This window comes from Suricata suricatta, chromosome 14, assembly GCF_006229205.1.
Source record: "Suricata suricatta isolate VVHF042 chromosome 14, meerkat_22Aug2017_6uvM2_HiC, whole genome shotgun sequence".
In the NCBI taxonomy this organism is placed as follows: Eukaryota; Metazoa; Chordata; class Mammalia; order Carnivora; family Herpestidae; genus Suricata; species Suricata suricatta.
Genome location: NC_043713.1, coordinates 45,595,446 through 45,618,355, shown reverse-complemented (window position 1 = coordinate 45,618,355; position 22,910 = coordinate 45,595,446). Strand labels below are relative to the sequence as shown.

At 40.3% G+C, this 22,910-nt stretch overlaps 1 protein-coding gene across 2 annotated transcripts; it reads left to right on the top strand.

The window, feature by feature from the left end:
- The first annotated feature begins 3,432 nt into the window (after positions 1–3,432).
- HRH4 (histamine receptor H4) lies at positions 3,433–22,646 on the top strand. 2 transcript variants are annotated; one of them, XM_029922321.1, is made up of 3 exons: positions 3,433–3,500; positions 15,179–15,342; positions 20,163–22,646. In XM_029922321.1, the coding sequence occupies exons 1-3, from the start codon at positions 3,479–3,481 to the stop codon at positions 20,994–20,996; spliced, it is 1,020 nt and encodes a 339-aa protein (XP_029778181.1). In that variant the 5' UTR covers positions 3,433–3,478; the 3' UTR covers positions 20,997–22,646. The 2 variants fall into 2 exon arrangements, with proteins under 2 accessions (XP_029778181.1, XP_029778180.1); XM_029922320.1 differs by lacking the exon at positions 3,433–3,500 and adding an exon at positions 7,947–8,142.
- The last annotated feature ends 264 nt before the right edge of the window (positions 22,647–22,910 follow it).

Sequence of the window (22,910 nt, the reverse complement as noted above, 5' to 3'; positions counted from 1 at the left end):
TGGAGAAAGCATGGGTTTTCTTTGTTTTTATTTTTAATAATTTGAATTTCTTTTGGCTTTTAAGGGACTGGAAAAACTAAATTTGGCTTTGCTAATATGATTGTACAGCACCTATCTACTGATAATGAAGTCTATGACTCATTGAAACTACTAAGTCATAAAACTGTGTTTACAATATACATCTACAGCTAATCCAAGTCCACTTTCATATAACAGTCTATTATTTCATATTCCCAGGGGTAGTATTCGTTCTCTATAGTAACAAAATAATCCTAATTCCTCCCATCTGTCCCTAATGTCATTGCTATCATTCATTTCATTTATAAATAAGCATATGTAAGAATGGATATGATATCTACATAAATGTGTATAATCAAATATATTATGAGTATTTTTTAAAACAAACTATTATCTGTTAGATAAATTAAGAATTAGAAAAATATGGGGTACCTGGGTGGCTTGGTCAGTTAAGTGCCCCACTTTTGATTTTGGCTTAGGTCTTGACTACACAGGTCATGAGGTCAAGCCCTGTGTTGGGCTCTGTGCTGTCTGCATGGAGCCTGCTTGGGATTCTCTCTCCCTCTCTTTCTATGCCATTCCTCCACTTTTTTTTTGCTCTCTCTCTCAATGTAAATAAACATTAAAAAAAAAAGAATTAAAAAAATAAAAGGCTTTTCTTTCATTGCCTTCACTTTTGCTTTCTTTGGCATGCAAGCTCCCAGCGTCTTCTTCAGTGCTCTTCCTTCACTTTTGTAAATTCAAATTTCTGACCTCTTTCTTTCTCTCTAAGAAACTTTTAATATGTCTTTCAAGGCAGGTCTACTGGCAACAAATTCCCTAAATTTTTGCTTATGTGAGAAAGTCTATTTCTCCTTCACTTTTGAAGGATAATTTTGCAGGGTACAGGATTCTAGGTTGGTGGGTTTTTCTCTCAACACTAAAATATTTCACTCTTGTCTTGCTGGCACAGTTTCTGGGAAGTTGGATGGAATTCTTGCCTTCATTCTTTTATAGGTAAGGTGGTTTTTTCCTCTGAAATTCTATCTGGGTTTTTTTCTTTACCTTTCATTTTCTGTAAGTTTGAAATAATATGCTTAGGTGTCGTCTTTTGGGTATTTATCCAGCTTGGTGTTCTCTAAGATTCCTGGATCTATAGTTTAGTGTCTGACATTTGGGGAAATTTTCATTCATTGGTGTTTCAAATATTTCTTCCATTCCTTTCTCTCTTCTCCTTCTGGAATTCTCACTGTGCATATGTTACATCATTTGTAGTCAGCCCACAGGCCTTGGCTATTCTTTTCTTTCTTTCAGTCATTGTTCTTTTTGCTTTTGGTTTTCTAGGATTCTATTGACATAACCTTTAGCTCAGAGATTCTTTTTTCAGTCATGTCCAGTTTACTAACAAGCCCAATTTTCTCACAGTGTTTCTTTTTTTATCTCTGGCATTTATTTTTGGCTCTTTCTTAGAATTTCCACCTCTCTGCTTATATTGCTCATTTGTTCTTTTCTTTTTCTTTCTTTTCTTTCTTTCTTTCTTTCTTTCTTTCTTTCTTTCTTTCTTTCTTTCTTAATTGCAGTATAATTGACATGTAACATTATGTTAGTTTCAGGTGTACAACATAATGATTTGAAATTTGTATATATTGCAAAATGATCAGGTAAGTTGAGTTAATATATATTAAGTTGAGTTAATATATACTACCATAAGTACTTTTTTCTTCTGATGATAACTTAAGATTTACACTCTTAGCAAATTTCAGATATTATTAACTAGAGTCACCATGCTGTACATTCATCCTCATGACTTACATAACTGGAATATTGTACCTTTTGACTTCCTTTACCCATTTTGGCCACACCCTCCAAGCCCCCACCTCAGGAACCACCTATCTGTCCTCTGTATCTATGAACTTGGCTTTTCTTGTTATTTTGTTTTGTCTTAGTGAAAGCATACAGTATTTGTCCTTCTGTGTCTGATTTATTTCACTTGACATAATGCCCTCCAGGTCCATACATAATGTCACCAATGGTAAGATTTCATTCTGAATGATATTCCATTGTACGTATGTTTATAAACCACATTTTCTTTTTGATTCATCCATCAGCAGACACCTAGGTTGTGTCCATATCTTGGCAATTGTATATAATGCTGCAATGAACCTGGAGGTACATACATCTTTTTAAGTTAGTGTTTGCCCATTTGTTCTTGCATACTGTCTGCATTATCCATCAGAGCCCTTCTCATATTCATCATAGTTGTTTAAAATTCCCAGTCTGATAATTCCAACATCTCTGCCATTTCTGGTTCTGATGCTTGCTCAAGTTATTATTATGTTTTTTGTCTTTTGGTATATCTTGTAATTTTTTTTCCTGATAGCCAGACATGATGTACTGGTTAAAAGAACTGCTTCAAATAGGCCTTTAGTGACATGGCAATGAGGTGTCAGGAGAGGGGAAGCATTCTATAGTCCTATGATTACTTCTCAGTCTTTTAGTGAGGTCATGCCTCTGGACTGAACTGTAAAAGTATTTCTTAGTCTCCTCCATTAGGTAGGACAAGATGGCTAGAGTGGGTTGGTGTTGGGTGTTTCTTTTCTTCTAGATCTGTTAGGCTCTGATCTAATCCCAGCGGGTTAGGCTCTGGTTAACTAGTTTACCCTGAGGACAGGCCTTGTTAAGAACAGAGTGCTATGGGGCACCTGGGTGGCCCTGTTGGTTGAGCACCAACTTCAGCTCAGGTCATGATCTCGCAGTTTGTGGGTTCAAGCCCCACATCAGGCTCTGTGCCAACAGCTCAGAGCCTGGAGTCTATGTGGGATTCTGTGTATCCCTCTCTCTCTGCCCCTCCCCTGTTGTCTCTGTTTCTCCCTGTCTCTCAAAAGTAAATAAACATTATATATATAAAAAAAAGTGCTCTGGCATACTTCAAAATGGTTTCTGTTTCTCTCCCCCTGGTGGAAGTATGGGGATTTTTCTGATATTTACACTCGGAACTTGGTCAAACTCTTGTAAACAAATCTTATCATATCATGGGGCCCTCCCTATGACTGGGTCCTCCTGGAATTTTAAACTCTAAATTAACTGCCCTAATCCTCTAGTGATTCATCAATTACAGTTTACGGTTTCCTACCCTGGCACCAATTCATTAGTGTTTTCTGTTTGCACACTTGCTGCTTTGATAACTCATAACTCTGTGTATTTGCCCAGCTGTCTTTCTAGTCTTGGGGACACTAGCTTGCTCTGTGTCCCTCCCTCTCTTATGGATCCAAGAAGAGTTGATTTTTCATTGTGTTCAGCTTTTTACTTATTAGAATGGGGTGGTGAATTCCAAGTTCCTAACAGTTAGAACCAGAAGTTCTAAGATGATGTTTATATGTTACCCACCTTATTTAAATATAATCATAATGACCAGATTTTAAATGGAATTCTATGTTTAAGACTGAAAAATCATGCTGTTCAGGTTTGTCAGCTGCCAACTATGCTGTTGTGCTATTTTAAAAGTATGTTTTATAAGAGCTTAAATAAATGTATATTGTTTGAATGCTAAAATGTGATTTTATATTGATCTTAAGTGCTGGTCAGTTTTCTTTTTAATATTGGCTTCCCTAATGATTTTATGTCTTAAGTTTAAATGATTTTATATCTTAAACCATAAATTTCTATCTCACAAGCTTGAAATATACTTTATTTGATGTTTAAGATACAAAGGTATTTTAAATTGAATAGAAAATAAAGGAGAATATGGTACTGGCATAGGAATAGACACAAAGATCAATAGACTAGAACTGAGAATAAAGAAATAAACACATACCTTTATAGTCAGGTAATATTCTACAAGGATTTTAAGGCAAGTCAATGGGTTAAAAAGTAGCTTTTCCAACAAATAGTGTCAACTTGATATCCACCTGCAAAACAAAGAAGTTGCACCCTTACCTCACACCATATATGAAAGTTAGCTCAAATGTATCAAAGACCTAAATATAAAGCTAAAACTATAAAACTCACAGAAGAAAACATAATAGTAAATCTTCACGACCTTGGATTAGATCATGGTTTCTTAGCTGTGACACAATGAGTGTAAGCAATTAAAAAAAATAAATTGGATTTCATCAACATTAAAAACTTCTGTGCTTCTAAAGACATTATTAAGAAAGTGAAAAAAGACAAACAGAATGTGAGTAAATATTTGCAAATTATATCTGATAAAGGCCTAGTATCCAGAATATATAAAAGAAAGGAAAGGGCAAAGAGAAAGAGGGAGACACAGAGTCTGAAGTAGTCTCCAAGCATGACATAGGGCTCAAACTCACAAACTGTGGGATCATGACCTGAGCTGAAGTCAGACACTGAACTGACTAAGCCACCCAGATGCCCCTATAAAGAGGTCTTAAAACTCAACAATAAACAGTGCAATTGAAAATGCAAAATACTCTCAGGAAGAAAAGAGTCTGGTCCTTATACTTCCTCTTCATCCCTAAATGTAAACCTGCTAGAAAGGCTCTGCATGGTAATGGTTTTAGTCCCTTGTTTGTTAAAGGAGATGGGATGTGTTGGAGACCAGCGGAATTCTGCTCAATAAGGTTAAGTCTCTTACTGTGTCTCTCTTGACATTAGCAAGATGAATCTTTTTTTTTTTTTTTTAGCTTATTTATTTGGAGAGAGAGTGCACATAGACGAGCACAGGAGGGGCAGAGGGAGAGGGAGAGAGAGAATTCTAAGCCCCTGCCATGGGGCTCTATCCCAAGAACTATAAGACCTGAGCTCAAATCAAGAGTTGGATGCTTAACTGACTGAGCCACCCAGGAGCCTCACAAGATGAATCTTTAACAGTCACCAGATGAGGCGAGGTGATGTTTATTTCTGTTCTTAGCTATATAGGCATAATTAATGAATTAAGTTAAAGGATCTGAATAAGGTCAAAAGACCTTGAATCACTGGTCATAATCCACTAAAAGATGTTATCTAAATTCATTATTTAATAGCAAATTGCTAATTAATATATAAAAGTCTCTAGATGTTTAACAATCTTGATTAAAAGGGTTTAATCATGGGGCACCTTGGTGGCTCAGTGGGTTGAGTGTTCGACTTAGGCTCGGGTCTTGAGATAATCATAGTTCGTGAGTTCAAACCCTGCATCAGACTCTGTGCTGACAGCTCTGAGCCTGGAGCCTGATTCGGATTCTGTGTTTCCATCTCTCTGCCTGTCCTCCACTCACACTCTGTCTCTGCCCTTCTGAAAAATGAATAAACATTAAAAATTTTTTGAGGGTTTAATCATAACTTTTTGAATGTTAAAGTCCATGAATATAAAACAATCTCTGGGAATAGGTTCTACCAGAAGGTGAAGTCGCCTGTGAAGAGTACTAATGATAGCTAATAGGATTTATTTATATGTATTTATTTTTATTTACATAACTTGAATTTTTAAAGTATCATAAATACTTAAAAAAGAATTTTTGGACATGCATCAGGATAGAAAGGGAAAGGGCCTGCCACACAAGTTACAGCAACTCGACACCAGTAAATTTAAATAAATTTAAACAGTACCTAGATTGGAACTCTGAGCTATGCGCCTAGTCAACTCTCTGTTCCCACAAGGTAAGAGGATGAAATTTCCACCTAACATGGTTTGTCATTGTAAGGATGCAGATTTGATTCGGGTTTCCCCTCTGATCTTGAAGGCCAGCTAATACCATTAACATTCCTGGGGGCGGGCCTAAAGATGGAGGTTAAGACTAGTCACGCCCTACCTGAGGGTCCTAGTCACGCCCTACTGGAGGGTTCTGGGTCCACTCTGTAATTGGTTAAAGTTACTGTCAATGATGTGATGCTATATTGATTGGACCCCTGTACCTGTGTCACAATTTCCTGTAAGTCCCCCTTCCCAAACTCATAAAAGGCCCTACCCCACCATGTTTGGGGCTCACTCCACGTGGAGCCAGTAAGTCTGTGAGCCCGAGTTTAGGCTGGCTGGGCCTAAATTCGTAATAAAGCCCTTTGCTTTTACATGCGTGCTTCGGTCTCCCAGGTAATCTCTGGTTTTAGGGGGTGATATTAAAATCTGGGTAAAACATCATTATTCTTTTTCTCAAATATTACCTATCTGGCAGTCTACAACCTCCAAGCCACAAGGCAAGCTCTCTAAGTCTGTTGGATTGCTTTCTCTTTCCACATGAAATTACAAAACAAACAAACAAAAAACCAGTCCAGATTACATACTCTGTCCATGCTCTGTTTATCTTCTGAGTCAACCCACTCACAGCCCCTCTACAATCTTATCTCTATTGCTTATAGTCATCTTATTTACTTTTATACCTTATCTTCTACTACAGACAGAGTCAGTGGTATATTTATCAGCCTTTCTTTCTTTCCCCATTCACACTGAATGTCTCTAGAGTCTCCAATTTAGAGACTGGAATTAAGAAATTACGTTAAACTAGTGCCGCATTGCTTTTTCAATAGAAAGGCCTTGAAAGTTGAATAAACATAAAAACTGGCTAGTTTGGGGGCGCCTGGATGGCTCAGTCAGTTAAGTGTCTGACTTTGGCTCAGGTCATGAGCTCATAGTTTGTGGGTTCAAGCCCCACATCGGGCTCTGTGCTGATAGCTCGGAGCTTGGAACCTGCTTTGGATTCTGTGTCTACCTCTCTCTCTGCCCCTCCTCTGCTCATGCTCTGTCTCTTTCTCTCTCAAAAATGAATAAACATTAAAACAAATTTTTTTAAACTGGGTAGTCCCTTTTGAAAGGGACTTTGTAATTGTGGAAGAATGTAAAAAGTCCTAATGCCTATTGGTAGTGAATTAATAATGAGTGGATGCAAAGAAGAATAAAGATTAAGTAGAGTGATGGGAAACATCATTCAGATTTTTAAAAAAGATCATTATGATTAATTTGCATGCTATGAATGAAAAATAAATCAACCATATTTTAAGTCAAATCTCACAATGAAATCTGATTTTTATCAGATACATTTTTTTTTAAATCACAAGCACCATCTGTATATAAGACTTCTAGCTGATATGCAGTTAAAATATATATATTGGGGCACCCGGGTGTCTCAGTCATTAGATGTCTGACTTTGGCTCAGGTCATGATCTCACAGTTTGTGAATTTGAGCCCCACATCAGGCTTGCTGCTGTCAGCATGGAACCTGCTTCAGATCCTCTGTACCCCTCTCTCTCTGCCCCTCATCTGCTCATTCTCTCTTCCTCTGTCTTAAAATAAATAAATATATTTTAAAAAACCAAATATTGCAGAGCAGCTGTGTGGAGTCCTATCTGATACTCTCTCATCTTCATCCCCCCCATCTCAGAGGATCTTCTGGGGGCTCCTTCTCAATGTCTACTCTCCGCTCTGTACCTAGAAACTCTCAAAAGACAGTAAGCTGGGCCAACTGCAGAGCTCACTTCACTTTCCCCACCTTTTCTCAGGAATCACTGTTCTCCGTTGCCTGATGTCCAGTGCCTTGCAAACCATTGTTTCATACATTTTGCCCATGTTTTGGCTCTGTCAGATAGGATGGTGAAATCAGCCCCCGTTTTTCCATCATGGTCAGAAGGGAATCTGTAACTAGTTCTATATTAGTTAAAAAAAAAATAATCTCATGGGAGCCCAATTTCTTATTTACAGTGAATCAATTGTACTTCATACATATGATATACTATTGTTCTATTAAGGGGAGATGGTTGAATCACATTCAAATGTTTACAATAAAACCTTTCACAGTCTTTCGGAAAATACTTGTTCAGTGTCGGTTAAAGGGAAACTGTTATCACAAGATTGCTTTATCAAGAACCAGGAAATACAGTGAGATCAGCATTAGATTTTGAGAAATATTGTTATGAGTAGCAGACTATATATTGTAGGTATCCGATTGGAAACATACTTGTCAGAATTGTCTTGCTGGATTAGTTTGCTCTACTCGGCACCTTCATCATTTGGTGTGATGTCAGCTACTACTAATAGCACAATTGATTTCCTACCAAGCACTCACATTTTTGCAGCATTTTTAATGTGCTTACTAGCTTTTGCTATAATGCTAGGAAATGCTGTGGTTATTTTAGCTTTTGTGGTGGACAAAAAGCTTAGACATAGAAGTAATTACTTTTTCCTTAACTTGGCCATTGCTGACTTCTTTGTTGGTAAGTCACATATCTTTATTTCAGATAATCTTTTCTAATTATAATTTATTTCTAGAACCTTATAATAAGCTGCTGTTATTTCAAGAGACTGTATAGAATTAGGGATTTTAAAAACAAGAAGTTTAAGGTCTAAAGTTCTGGGGAGGCTATATGGCACCTTAGGGGAGTAGTGTATATATATGTATGTATATATGTAGGTCAGTTTTGTAGGAGAATTTTTCTTTTTATAGAATAAAAATGAGTCCAGAATAGTTCTAAAATTGTTTTAATCTAAGACTTACTTGTTTCTAGAGCTATCTTCCTTGGATGTTTAGGCTTATATGTATGTGTAGAAAAGTTAGCTGATGATATTGTTTATAGGAGCTTCTAGTATAATTTAACTTATCTTGTCTGTAGCTACATAAATGCTTTTGTATATGTCACAGTGAAACGAAACTCACAAAATATTTAAGTTATTGCCTAGAACATAGAGTTGCTCAACAAATGTTAGTCCTCTTGTCTTTTGATTTCTCTGCAGTTATGTGTCAACTCCAGCCAAGGTCACGAATGTCAGTAGGTTACCTACCCATGTGTAAGGACTGTTAGCTACTCAAGTATGATTAGCTAATGAGGAGATCTATAGAAGACTGAGTCCCTTTAATAAGGTTTCAAAGTAGGAGAATGGATAAGAGATGTTCACCAGTGACTGTAGCAGTATAGAGTGTTGTGAGAACCAGAGACCTATCAAGTGCTGTGGGTGCTCAGAGGAGAGAGAGAGCGAGCACTTAGGGTTTGTGAGTGGTAGTATCTGAAGTGAACTTCAAAAGATGGGTGGAATTTCCATAGGCAGAGATGGAGAGGGGAGGAGTATTTCAAGAAGACATGTTGGTAGAAAATAATTATGTATGTCTTCCTAAGTGTGAGCTGTGGGCTGGCTGGTGTGAAAGTGGCTATACAGGATCAGTAGGGGATGAAGTTGGAATAGTCGGAATATAGTGAAGGCTCTAGTGTGTCTGGATTGGAGGCTAGTGTGGACATCTAGATTTTTAAAACAATTGAGTGACTGGATTAAATGAAGCTTTACCTCAGAGGCATGAGCAGAGATGGAGCAGGTGGGAGAATCTGGAACAGGACAGGTTGGTTTCAAAAACAATCCCACAGCTAAGCACAAGTCACATGGGAAGGCTCTGAGCTACGGTGAGGAGGGTGGAAAGGAAGTTCGGGAGGCAGAGTTGCAAGAGTGGGGTTGGGCAGGAGAAAGAAAAATAGTTAAAGATTGAGTTTGGGGGACAAGAAAAGTATGGCACGATTAATAGGAATAGGAGGCATTTGGGAAGGCAGCTTATACTTCAGATATTGTCCTGATGAATGTTCTGGAGGAAACATTTATGATTCTTCACAGCATAGAAATGACTGGGTCACAGATGAAGCTAGCAAACCAATATGAAAGTATTGAAAAAAGGCAGCAGTTTCCCCATTTCTCTCCTCAGTTCTGCCTCTCCGGGTAACCCGCATTAACAGCATGACATAGATCATTCCAGGTCATCATTCTTTATAATCACAGAAACACATATAACCATACGAATATATTTCTGTGAACAGAGAGAATATTCTGCTATAAATATACTTAATCATCTTTTTCTTCTTTACAGAACTGTACACCATCTAGATAATACTTAGTACTTAAAGTTGACTATGTATTTTGACTACCTAAAAGGGAATGGTGGTAGGGAGGAATGGGAGTAAAGCTATACCCAATCGAGAGAGCCTAAGTCCTGAAGTTTTTGAACATAGATGGTTCTAGATAAGAACAGAGTGTTTCCTTGTGTGGCCCAATGGAGGCATCGTGGCACTCCCACCATCATGGGCTTGGGCACCACAGTATAAATGCGTGGATTGTCTTGGGCACTTGTCCCCATTGATGTAGTTATTAAGCAGTTCTGGGAGTTCCCCTCTGTTGGCAGGTGGCTGGGAAAAAAATGGCGTTGCTGCTGATGAGAGAACTGGGTACAAGCCAGAATCTGTTAATTGGCCAGTCTCCTTCACATTTCCCATCCCCCTTGTCAGCTTCATCCAGAGGTCCACTTATTTGACAGCATCTGCCATGATGGCAGGAGGATTAGAACCTTCTGTAGAACATTCTCTGATGAGAACAAAATTGGAGTTTTGTGTCGAGGCTATTCTTTTTCCTTAGCCATACTCAGAAGTGGGCTTTTTGGCTCTGAGCCTGTGGGCTCATGACAGTTGTGTTGAGCCAGGGCAGAACTCACGTAGTTGTAAGGCAGCCATTCTTAGGACGTGTGGTCAGGAGACCTCGAGCTCCAGAGCCATGTGGCAGTGGCTTGGAGTGTCTCATGTACTAGGTATTTATGGGCTTTTGGTTGAATGCCCTTTTCTTACAGATTTCGAAAATGGCCTCCAGTTGAAAATTTAAATTCATAGCACCCGGATAACTTCCTAGGCTGAATGTCATGTTGGAAAGCAAAGATTTATTGAGGAAAAATTCCAGTACCAGCTACATTGCTAGAAATATATTTCATCTGCACACTATTCCAGAAACAAAGCACCATCAATATATACATATATAGAGGCATCTATAAAAATGGTATCATATGACTAATGTTTCCTTTTGTGGGCACTTTCTTCACATCTGCACTTGTGTGGGCATTTATGGCCCACATGACCATGTGACAGATGGCCCAGGCAGGATTTGCAAGGACCAAAGGTGGTTGGGGCTGACAGAGTCTGAACCACATTTTCAGGAGGGTACGGTTGATTTTTAGTCCCTTCATGTTTCAGTTCAGGACTCTTCTCTTTTCTTTTGAGTTAGCTCGGGCTGCCAGAACACAATTCCCTAGTCTGGGTGACTTAAGAGCAATTGACTTTCTTAAGGTTCTGGAGGCTGGCAAGTACCAGATCACGGTGCCTGATGACTGGGCTCCTGGTGAATACTCTTGTCCTGATTTGTAGATGGCTGCCTTCTTCGTGCACTCTCACATGCCCTTTCTTTTTTTAACGATTATTTATTTTTGAGGAGGGGAGGAACAGAGAAAGAGGGAGACAGAGGATCTGAAGCAGGCTCCACCCTGATAGCAATGAGCCCGATGCAGGGCTTGACCTCATGAACTATGAGATCATGACCTGAGCCAAAGTTGGACACACATTTGACTAAGCCATCCAGGCACCCTTCTCTGGTGTTTCTTCCTAGAAGGACACTAATCCTGTTGAATTAGAGCTCCATCCTTATAATCTCATTTAACTTAACCTTTTTGTAGGCCCTTCTCCAAATGTAGTGACCCTGGGGGTTAGAGCTTCAACAAATGAATTTGGGGACAACCCAATTATTCAGTCCATAACACCCTCTAGGCCCTCACTGTTACCACCATTTCTTCTATTGGCCCAAAGAATTCACAGGGGCTTTTAGCTTCCTGCCCACTCCACCCTCATTTTGATTGTCATTTTCTCATGGAAGATGTAGCTTCTTAGCTGACAATACCAGACTGGTGGCAGTGTTCACACAAACTGGGCTTCCCCATCCTCATCCATTCATCCAATACAGGTTTATTTTGAAGCAGGCCATCTTTAAGGTGCTGGGGACATGGCAGTGAAAATAGGGACAAAATTCCCTGTCCCCATGATGCTTCCATTTTTACTGGGGGAGGGGCAGTGGGTAGATACTTAATACATATAAATAAGTCTATAAAATTATGTAGCATTTTAGAAGGTGGTCATTGCTAGTGCAAACAACAGCAGTAAAGAGGGAGAGAAAGGCTGCTGGAGATGGAGGTTGTCATTTAGATGTCAGGGGCAGGGCTTGTTGTACCCAAGATTTCTTTATCGTCCCCAAAAACCAGAAACCGCCAGGGAGACCGAGTCACGCATGCAAAAGCAAAGGGCTTTATTACGGGTTTAGGCTGGCCGGGCCCAAGCTCGGGCTCATAGACTTCACCTGCGTGGTGGACCCATGCTGAGAGCCCCGAACAAAGGTGGGGCAGGGCTTTTATGAGTTTGGGAAGGGGGAGTTACAGGAAATTGTGACATAGGTACAGTGATCCAATCATTATTACACAATATTATTGACAGCAGGTTTATCCAATTACAATATTTAGAGTGTTAACCAATCAGAGTAGACCCAGGACCCAGGACCCTCACATAGGGTGTAACTAGCCTTAAGCAATAGGCCTGCCCTTAGGAATGTTAAGGGTATTACAAGGGTGGTCCCTCTTGCCTTGAACAATGTGTGCCCTTCTATTGTCTCAAACCTGCGTCCTTACAGGCTCACCGGTCAGGACACTTCAGAGCCAACAGAAGTAGCTTCTGAGGGAAGAGCATTTCATGCTGAGGAAAGTGCAGGGGTCTGAGAGGTGCGGATGTGGTGTTTTTGAGGCCAGAGGAACTGGGATGGAGGGAGTAGCAGGAAGAGAGACAGGAAAGATAAAGGGCAGGCTCCAAGTGAGCAAGTGGCCTGGCCTTTCCTCCCATCCTTCTTCTTCTTCCCTTCTTTCCTTCCCCTGTTCCTTCACCTCCTTGTTTTTATTTCTTCGCCATCTGCTCTTAATATAGTTTGCTTTCTCTCAGCCCCCGTTTCCCCAGGCCCCCCTTAATGTGTCATGCCAAAGGCTTCTTACTCCTTTCAAGAAACTGGCTCTTAGTTTTCCTTATCAAGTCTGTTTGACCCAGAAACATACTTCCAGAGTGGAAGTTACAGAAACTCTTCAAAGTGGGTCTATCCTAGAAATATTTCCAATTCCTCAGTTGTGGAATGAGCCACAAATGTCTCCCCCACTCGGTAAGATGGAGGCTCTGAGCATGAAGTTTGTGCTAAACCATCAGTGTAGAATGCAAGGGGACAGTGGGGTTTCATTAGAGCCAAAGGAATAGACTATGGCCTCTTTTAAAATGCTATTTCAAGCAGCAACTGAAGTTTGGAACACACCCAAACACACTCTTCCTCTTTTGTCTATTTCAGAAAATGTATGGACAAGATTACTGAACTCACACCCTTCCTTTAACGTGTGATGTTTATTTACTTTTGTGAGAGAGAGAGAGAAAGTGAGAGAGAGAGAGAGCACAGTGGAGGAGCAGAGAGTGAGGGGGAGAGAGGACCCCAAGCATGCTCTGCACCAACAGCAGAACCCACAAACCATGAGATCATGACCTGAGCCGAAGTTGGTGCTTGACCGACTGGCCCCCCCTCCAAGGCACCCCCTGCTTTCCTGTGGTGTCTGTCAAGCAAATGATTACTGGCACTGTACTCTTTGTTGTCATTTCTGTGGAGGAAATGTGTATGTGTGTGTGTGTGTGTGTGTGTGTGTGTGTGTGTGTGTAAAATATTCACGTTGGGAATATTGGAAGCCACAACTCTGGGGCAAAATATAGTATATGTCTCTGTTTTGAAGATGCTTTGACTTATCTCAGGTGATTTATCTAAGATACTTTGATTTATCTTATTTATTTGCCTATTTTATACCACAGGTGCATATATGCATATGCTTGCACACAAACACACATCTTTGAGATGGAAGACACCATAGGGAAGCTAAAAATAAAAATATAATTGAAACATGAAATAAGCAGGCAATTTGAACTACATATAAGAACTGACTGGGATGCCTGGGTAGTTCAGACAGCTAAGTATACGACTTTAGCTCAGATCATGATATCGCAGTTTGTGAGTTTGAGCTCCACATCGGGATCTGTGGTCACAGCTCAGAGCCTGGAGTCTGCTTCAGATTCTGTGTCTCCCCCTCTTTCTGCCCCTCCTCTGCTGACTCTCTCTCTCAAAAGTAAATAAATATCTTTCATCTCCATGATGCCTTTCCTCTCATCTTTGTATGTGAACTTAGGTATAGAATGCTGTTCTACATCCCTTTTTCCTGGTGCTGAAACCACACCATCATATCCTCACTCCATCTTGTTTTGGAAGGATGCAGGGTTGCCTTGATCCTTCCCTTTCCTTGGCCTTTCTTTTTACCTTCACTATTGTTCTTTGTGATAGAGAGGAAGACAGTGCATTTGAAGCAGGCTCCATGCTAACAGCAGAGAGCCCGATGTGGGGCTCGAACTCATAAACTGTGAGATCAAAACCTGAGCTGAAGTCAGATGCTTAACCTGCTGAGCCAGCCGGTGCCCCAGTCAGGAGTCTTGAAATCACAATATCTAATTTCAAAGCCAATCTTCCACTTACTAGCTGAGTAGGCCTTGGGCAATCATGTCTCCCTCTTGCACTATAGGTTCTTTATTGTCTAACTCAGCATAGTTTCTACTTTACACAGCTTCTATGAAAGTTTAATGAGGTGATATATGCAGCAGACATAGCACAATGTCTGGTATATAACTGCACAATACATATCAACTGTTATTAAGTTACCTAAGTTAAATGTGTGAGCCATTGAGCAACTCTAAGTACTGTGAAAAATACAAAGATCTGTGTACAAACATGGCCCCAGGCCCCAGGAGAAACCAGTTAAAAGATGACAGAGATACAAAGTAGCATGTATTTGTACCTGAGAGAGGGAGTGAAGAGCAAAGTGCCAGCACGGTACAGGTGACAGAGGGGGCCTTTCTGCCACGGAAGTTCCAAGAAACATGACACAGGGAAAGGCATTTTTCCAAAGTAAGTGAAGAATAAGAAGCAGGTAGACTTCTCAGCAGAAAAGAAGAGGGTATTCTAGGAAGAAAGAATGCTGTTGGTAAAGGCAAAGGAGATATGAAACTATAGACTGTGTTTGGGGGAAGGCTGGTCCATCTTGTCTGGGCTGAATCATGAACGTGAAGAACGTGTGTTCTATGTGGCTGGATATGCAGGTCAGGACCTGAGCTTCATTTGGAAAGCAATAAGGGAACACATGATCTTTAGGATAGCCGTTCTGAAAATGGTATTGAAAGAACGTGTAAGAAATCAGTCCTGAGTTTGTTGATGAAACACTATGAATTTCTAAATTATCATCAAGCCATTTTTGGTCATGTCAGATATGTCATTGTGTTGTATACCTATGTCTCCTGGCATTCATTGATATGTGCTGTTCTTTTTTAACCTTCTTTTTTCCTTGTACAGGTATGATCTCCATTCCTTTGTACATCCCTCACACGCTGTATGGTTGGAACTCTGAAAGTAAACTCTGTGTGTTTTGGCTCATTGTTGACTATCTGTTGTGTACGACATCTGTATATAACATTGTACTCATCAGCTACGATCGATACCAGTCAGTCTCGAATGCTGTAAGTCAAAACATTAATTTACCCTCTTTAAATATTATGTACTTGTAAATTTTAGGTCCCCAAGCAAAAATTTTTTAAGTGTAATTTTTTTGTTTGGTTGGCAAACCTAAGAGGAGCCTGATTATCCTTCAGTTATCTGGCACTATGTTTTCATTGGCCCTTAGTGAACGATTTCTGTGTGTGATTTGGCTAAGTCTCTCCCCTAGGTGATGCTGAAGTTGGAAGGCATCAAAGAAAATCCAAGGCAAGTTGTTAGAGGTGGTATGTACTGAGTCTATAGTAGATGGATGTGAGGGTCACAGTATATTTATCAGGGTTTTTTTTCCTTTTTTTAAAAAAATGTTTATTTATTTTTGAGGGAGAGAGAGAGAGAGCGCGAGTGTGAGTGGGGGAGGGGCAACAAGAAAGAGTGACAGAGAGCCTGAAGTAGGTTCCATGGTGTCAGCCCAAAGCCTTATGTGGGCCTTGAACCCATGAACTGTGAGAGATCATGACCTGGACCACAGTCTAACATTCAACCAATTGAGCCATCCAGGCACCCCTATCAGTTTCATTCCTTACACAAACTAAGACCTGAATATTTTCCTCAGGTGGGATCTAGTGGGCAAGTAGAAAGATGCCCATGCTTTTGAATGTCATGAGAAAAGAAATTCTGAATGACCAAAGGAAAAAATACAGTGTACAGGGGAGCTATACGTTAGATGGTGAGACCGACCTGAAAAATCAACTCCCAGTGCCAAGGTAGGACCCATGTCAAGAAAGTCTGAGTTGACCCAGGATTCGGAATAGCCTCATTAACATAAATTGATCAGCAATAGAACAAGGGCAGATGCAAGTAAAGACAGAGGGTGAAAAGAGTAGAGAAATATGGGGCAGTAATCTGATGTCTAGGAGATCTAGATGGGCAACTTTCTTTATTCTTGAGTCCCAGGACCCATATCTTTGGGGGATGTTACTCTGTGCAAGGGATTTTGCTGAGTGCTGGGATATAGAAATGGATTAGCAGAGTCTCTACTTTTTTTTTTTTTAGGTTTATTTGAGAGAGACAGAGACAGCATAAGTTGGGGAGGGGCAGAGAGAGACATAGAGGAAGAGAATCCGAAGCAGGTCTGTGCCATCAGCACAGAGACCAATGCAGGGCCCAAACCCGTGAAGCCGTGAGATCATGACCTGAGCCAAAACCAAGAGTCAGACACTTAACCGCCAACCAGGCGCCCCCTGAGTCTCCACTTTTGAGGAGCATAATTATCTAATGTGGAGACAGATCCAGAAACAAATGGGTTCAGTACAATGGACTAAGCGTGGTGTCGGAGGTGTTGAGAGGACAGTGACAGCTCTGCCTTGGGGGGGTCTGTGCAGCATGGAGTAGACAGAGTTGGGAGGGCATATTGCATAAGGCAAGGATAAGCTGCGGGAACAAAGATGAGGCTCGAACAAGATAGAAATTGATTTTTCTGTCACAGAGCAGCCCAGGAAAGGTGGGAGCCTCTGCTTCAGGAACCCATCCAGGGGCCAGGCTAACAGTGTGGCTCTGGACCCTCTAGGGGAGGGGTCAGCAAACTTTTGCTAGAAAAGACCATGGTCTCTGTTGCAACTGCTCAAGCCTGTCATTATGGTACAAAAACAGTCATACATAATATGTTAAAAAAAAAAAAAGAACGATTTATTCATTGTGTTCCAGTAAAACTTTATTTATCCAAACAGGTGGGGGGGGCACATTTGTTTCATGGATAGTAGTTTGCTGACTCCTGCTCTAGGTCATTATTCTCCTCTGCATGGTCAGAGTCAGGTTGTTATCACTCCAGGTTCTAGAAAGGATAGGCAAGGGACAGAAATCCAGGGCAAGGGATTTTTGTCTTAACCAAGTTGTACAGAATCATACAGTCATTTCCACTCACATATCACTGGTGACATTTAGTCACATGGTCCCATCTCACTGCAAGAAAAGCTGGGAAACATGATCTCCAACTGAGCTGCCATATTGCCAGGAAGAAGGGGAGAATGAATGTGTTGGGACATCCAGACACTTGGCTTTGGGTACTTCATTGAATCCAGGGTCCACTGCAGTTTGTACTGGAAAAACTATGGAGAGAATGCAGATCAACGTGGAGGAACAATTTCGATGCCTATAAGCTCATGTTTTTCAAATTGCAGGTTATGACCCACTATTACATCATGAAGTCAGTTTGGTGGGTCATGACGATTTATAAAAAAATGTTTATTTACTTTTGAGAGAGTGAAAAAGAGAGAGAGAAAGAGAGAGAGAACATGATCAGGGGAGGGGCATAGAGAGGGAGACAGAGAATTCCAGGCAGGCTCTGCCCTGTCAGCACAGAGCCCAACATGGGCCTTGAACCCACCAACCATGAAATCATGACCTGAGCCAAAATCAAGAGTCGGATGCTTACTTGACTGAGCCACCCAGGTATCCCTACTTTTTTTTTAATGAAAAAACATAGAAAAGAACATACTAAAACAATTTTTAGTTAATAGGGTTAATATTTCCTTTTTAGACTTTACTAGGTGTTCCTACTTAACTTTCACTAGGACATTCTTTCACTGTACTTCTAAGCTCTTAGGTCTACCCCAGGTTTGTGCTAAGGTATGGGACAGCTTGTGCAGTTAGGAGAAGTGTGTAAAAGTCACAGAGACAGGGGTGCCTGGGTGGCTCACTTGGTTAAGTGTCCAACTTCGGCTTGGGTCATGATCTTATAGTTCATGAGTTTGATCCCCACATTGGGCTCTGTGCTGACAGTATGGAGCCTGCTTGGGATTCTCTCCCCATCCCACCCCTGTATCCTCCCCATTTGTAAGCTTTCTCTTTCTCTCCCTCAAAATAAATAAACTTAAAAAAAAGAGAAAAAGAAGTCACAGAGACAGAAGGTAGGTTTGTTTTCTAGTCTGGCCCTGAAGAATTCCCCTGGCCATGTAAGCTGTGTGTGGCGAGTGCTGGGCCAGCTGGATCCAAGGTCCTTAGCACAAAGCACAGAGTCGATTGCGTAACACTAGTACATGGATGCTCACGAGGGGCACTTGGGCAGCTCTTGTACCTCTGTTGGCTAATAGTTCAAATATAGCTGTGTGAGTCAGGAAGCCCTCGAAGACCTCTGAAACTTGCAGGAAGTGGTTGTGGAGAAGCTGAGCTCTTGCTGTAGTTTGAAGAAGTATGATAGGGCACGGTCATGGGCTGGGCCTGGGAAATGGCAATCTGACAATAACTTAGAAAAAGAAGACTCAATGCAGATGGCAGGAAAATCAAGACCATGAGCAATATCGTGCTGGTTTCCTAGGACTGCTGGAATAAAGAACAACACATTGGGTGTCTTAAAACAACAGAACTTATTCTCTGGAATAAATTTAATATTTGGAGACTTGAAGTCCAAAATCCAAGTGCATGCAGGGCAATGCCCTCTTTGAGGCTTCTGGCAGCCAGTTCCATGCCTTTCTCTTAGCTTCTAGTATGACTGGCCATTTTGGCTTTCCTGGCATCCTTGACTTGTAGATGCATCACTCCAGCCTTTGCCTCCATTGTCCTGTGGTATTCTCCCTGTGTGTCTGTATGCCTCTTACCGGGAGGCTCACCCTAACTGAATGTGACCTTATCTTAACTTGATTATACCTGCAAAGACCCTCATTGCAAATGAGGTCTTGCATGTGGACATCAGGTATTAGGACTTCAGTGTATCTTGTTGGCGGACACAGCTCGACCTGCAAGGTACTTAGAAGGGCTTTGTGATCCCATCTCAGTATTAACACCAGTGTGTTCCACAGGCTGCTCTGCCTCATAAAAGAAATGTGATTGATAGAATGTTTGGATGCCTTATTGGGGCAAGGAAGGAAGCAGGGTAAGAGGCAATATTCTGAATAAATGAACGGATTCTGTTGTGGGTAAGGAAGGACTGGGCCATTTATTGATGTCAGGAAGGCCACGGCAACTGGCTTGGGCCTGGATTCAAGCAATCCCTGAGCTATCTGTCAGAAATGCTACCCAGAGATGAAGCGATGGGCATCATCTTCTCAATTCCCTTGGATGTCCATTATCCCATTTGACCTTATGCATAATAGAAAAGAGATCACTTTCTAGCATATTGCATCGCATCATTACAAAGGCCGGACAGAGCAATTAAAAAACTAAATGCAGTTTTATGACCATCTGGGTATTGTTACCATCTTCATAATCATTAGATTTAATGTAAGAGATGTATTAATTAGTGGCATGAGAAGCAGAAGACAAAAAGGCATATTGTATATGGGAACTTGTGGTCAGCACCATATGTATTTTAGCTTAGCCTAAGAAATACTAGTAACATGGAGGGAAAAAAAAGCCCACTTCCCTGCAGTTTTTAAAAATAACTTTTTTTTTTTTTTGAGCCAGCTTTCTCTTACCTCCAACCAATTGGTGAGCCCTTCCCATCCTGCACAATCCATCAAAGAAAGACAGTGCTGGGCATTGTTGCACCTTTTAATAAAAATGAGTAAACACCATAGCATGAGACTTAGAAACTCAGAGAAAATAGTACATGAGCAATAGTGGAAAGGGAGGTATTTTCCAGTTTCATGGAAATCAGAGAAATACCAAACATATGAGCTGGAAGAAGCTTAAGGAGGTTGTCTGTTCCAGGTCCCCTCAAAAAACTCTTGGTTCATGTGTTTATGTCTCATACAGGGTAGTTGACCTTTTAGATTGCTTACCTAGTTAGTGAGGCTAGGTAACTTCCCTACCTCTTGCACATCCCTGAAATTCCTGAGGGTCAATGATATGCCTTATGCAACCAACCTATGTTCATTACAATGGAAATAATTTATTTGTTCTCTTTTAGGTATCTTACAGAGCTCAACACACTGGGATCTTGAAGATCGTGGCTCTGATGGTGGCTGTCTGGGTGCTGGCCTTCTTAGTGCATGGGCCAATAATTCTAGTTTCAGAGTCTTGGAATAAGACCAGTATCAGAGTCTCGGAGAAAAAGGAATGTGAACCTGCATTCTTTTCCAAATGGTACATCCTCGCCATCACATCATTCTTGGAATTTCTGGTTCCAGTCTTCTCAGTGGCCTATTTCAACATATACATTTACTGGAGGCTATGGAAGCGTGGTAATCTCAGTCGGTGGCAAAGCCAACCTGGACTCACTTCTCCTGCTCCTCCCAGTAACAGTGGACGCTCATTCAGGGGTGGACGGTTTTCAAGAACATCTCTTCCTGAACTGAAGGAAAGAGCAACATCTGTTCCTTTGAAAAGACATGAAAGAAAGAGCAGTCTCTTGTTTTCTCTAAGAGCCCAGATGAACAGCAATATAATTGCTTCCAAAATGGCTTCCCTCTCCCATTGTGATTCCCTATGTCTTCACCAAAGGGAACACATTGAACTGCTCAGAGCCAGGAAATTAGGCAAGTCACTGGCCATTCTCTTAGGTGTTTTTGCCTTTTGCTGGGCTCCATATTCTCTGCTTACAATCATTCGTTCAACTCAGAAGCCAGAACACCGTCTTCAAACAATTTGGTATAATATCACCTTTTGGCTTCAGTGGTTCAATTCCTTTGTCAATCCTTTCCTGTATCCATTGTGCCACAAGCATTTCCAGAAGGCTTTCTTGAAAATATTTCATGTGAAAAAGCAGCCCACACCATTACACAATCGGTCATTATCCTCTTAAAGATGATTTTATCGTTTACAAAAATTTTAGTCTTAAGGTCACCTACATGAATTTGATCTGACATTCATTTTTCCCTTTCCACTAGGCAGGGCAAAATGACAAAAGTCTATAATATTGTAAACACTTGCAAACTTAAGAAAAAAAATCAGAAGCTGGACATCAAGGGAAAATAACTAGAAATAGACAACAACTTTTTTTGTAAACCATAGCCACAAATGCACTGTACTTTCTTACTCATTACCTCTTCCTTGTCTTTTAGATCTCGATATAACATTGGTTGTGAAAGTCAAGAGTTCTTGTTTTCTATGTTCAGTGTTTGCTATAGTGTTAAGTGAAATTCCCTTTTATTTTATAGTGATGACAAATGGTCGTTTTAAAGTCATTTTTCCTAAAGTATATAGTAGAAAAGGGAGATATATTGTCCTCTTTGCTGGAAGTGGGAAGGCACGTTGGGGTTTAGTTGTCAGAAGTAGGGAGCAAGGGTGTGCCCAGATGGAAAGGTGGGAGGCTTGTGTACTTCCAGACTCTGCTCCTGATCCCAGAAAAGAAGAAAGTGTGGGGAGGGCAGAGCGGGTAACTGCGCTTTGCAAAGTTCCTCAGAGGCCAGGCAGTCATAGGATAAGAGCGTAAGTGACCGACAAGATCACCAACTGGTTGAAAAGATGGCTTTCCATTTGTTTTTCCTACCCTCTTCCAACTTCCATCTCAGCTAAAATTCTGTGAGAAAATATGGAAGAAAGGCTAAGAGATGGCAAAAGACTATATGATTTAACTCAGTGTAGCTGGTTTAACATTCTCAGAACTAGTAGATGTCAATAATTATTTTAAAAATATACTTCTGTGTTTATTTGATGTCTTTAACTTGTATGTAGTTCTAAGACTTATTCCTTTCTATGCTGTTAGTGTAAGTAATACCTTGTTGATGAGTCATATTTTCTTAATCTAGTGATGTCTTATTTTTTTATTATCAATTCTTCTTCCTCCCCTTTCTGTTTTCCCTTTCACTTCCCCTCCCCCTCCTCCTCCTTTTCCTCCTTTCCATCTTTGTCATAAAGTTTTATTTTGATTCCACTGTTAATTTTATCTCTCCAATAAGGTTTTATTAGTGTTTCTTTGGTAACCTCTCAGAGTTCCTACAGTTTAGTCATTTCCATATATCTTAGACCATTTAAACCTTGGTTAATTTCAAACACTAAAATAGGAAAATCCTTTAAGTACATAAATGCTTAGATATGCCCATAATTTTTATATGCAGTTGTGTTTTGCATTAAGTTTAAAAATAGGAGACACATGTTTAACATTCAATAGTAATCTTGAAAATTTGAGAAATAAACCCTTACAAATACACAAGTTTTTATAAAATTATTACTTGTCAGCTATTGTTTTTGACATTTATAAATTAGCAGTTGTGAATTTCATATGATTACTGTAGCCATGAATATTTATTGAATTGTGTGACCCTATGTAGACTTTTTCCAGTGGAACCTTAGGGGAGACACATCTTAATATTCATAATGTATTTTCTAAATATAGAAAGTATACTGTATCTCATTCAAAGATGTCATCAATGTAAAACTTACTATTATACTCTTTTGCCACTATAAAAGAAAATGCTGCAAATTGTCTATGAAATAATATTTGTTTTTTAAAGAAAATGTTTATTCATTTATTTTTGAGAGAGAGCACATGAGCAGGGAGGGGTAGAGAGAAAGGGAAAGAGAGAATCCCAAGCAGGCTCCATGCTCTCAGCACAGAGCCCGACGTGAGAGTTAAACTCACAAACATTGAGATCATGACCCAAGCCAAAATCAAGAGTAGATGCTTAACCCACTGAGCCACCCATGCGCCTCAATGAAACAATACTTTAAAAATCACATTGATAGTAAGTCCCACCTAATTTCAGGATTGTTGAAA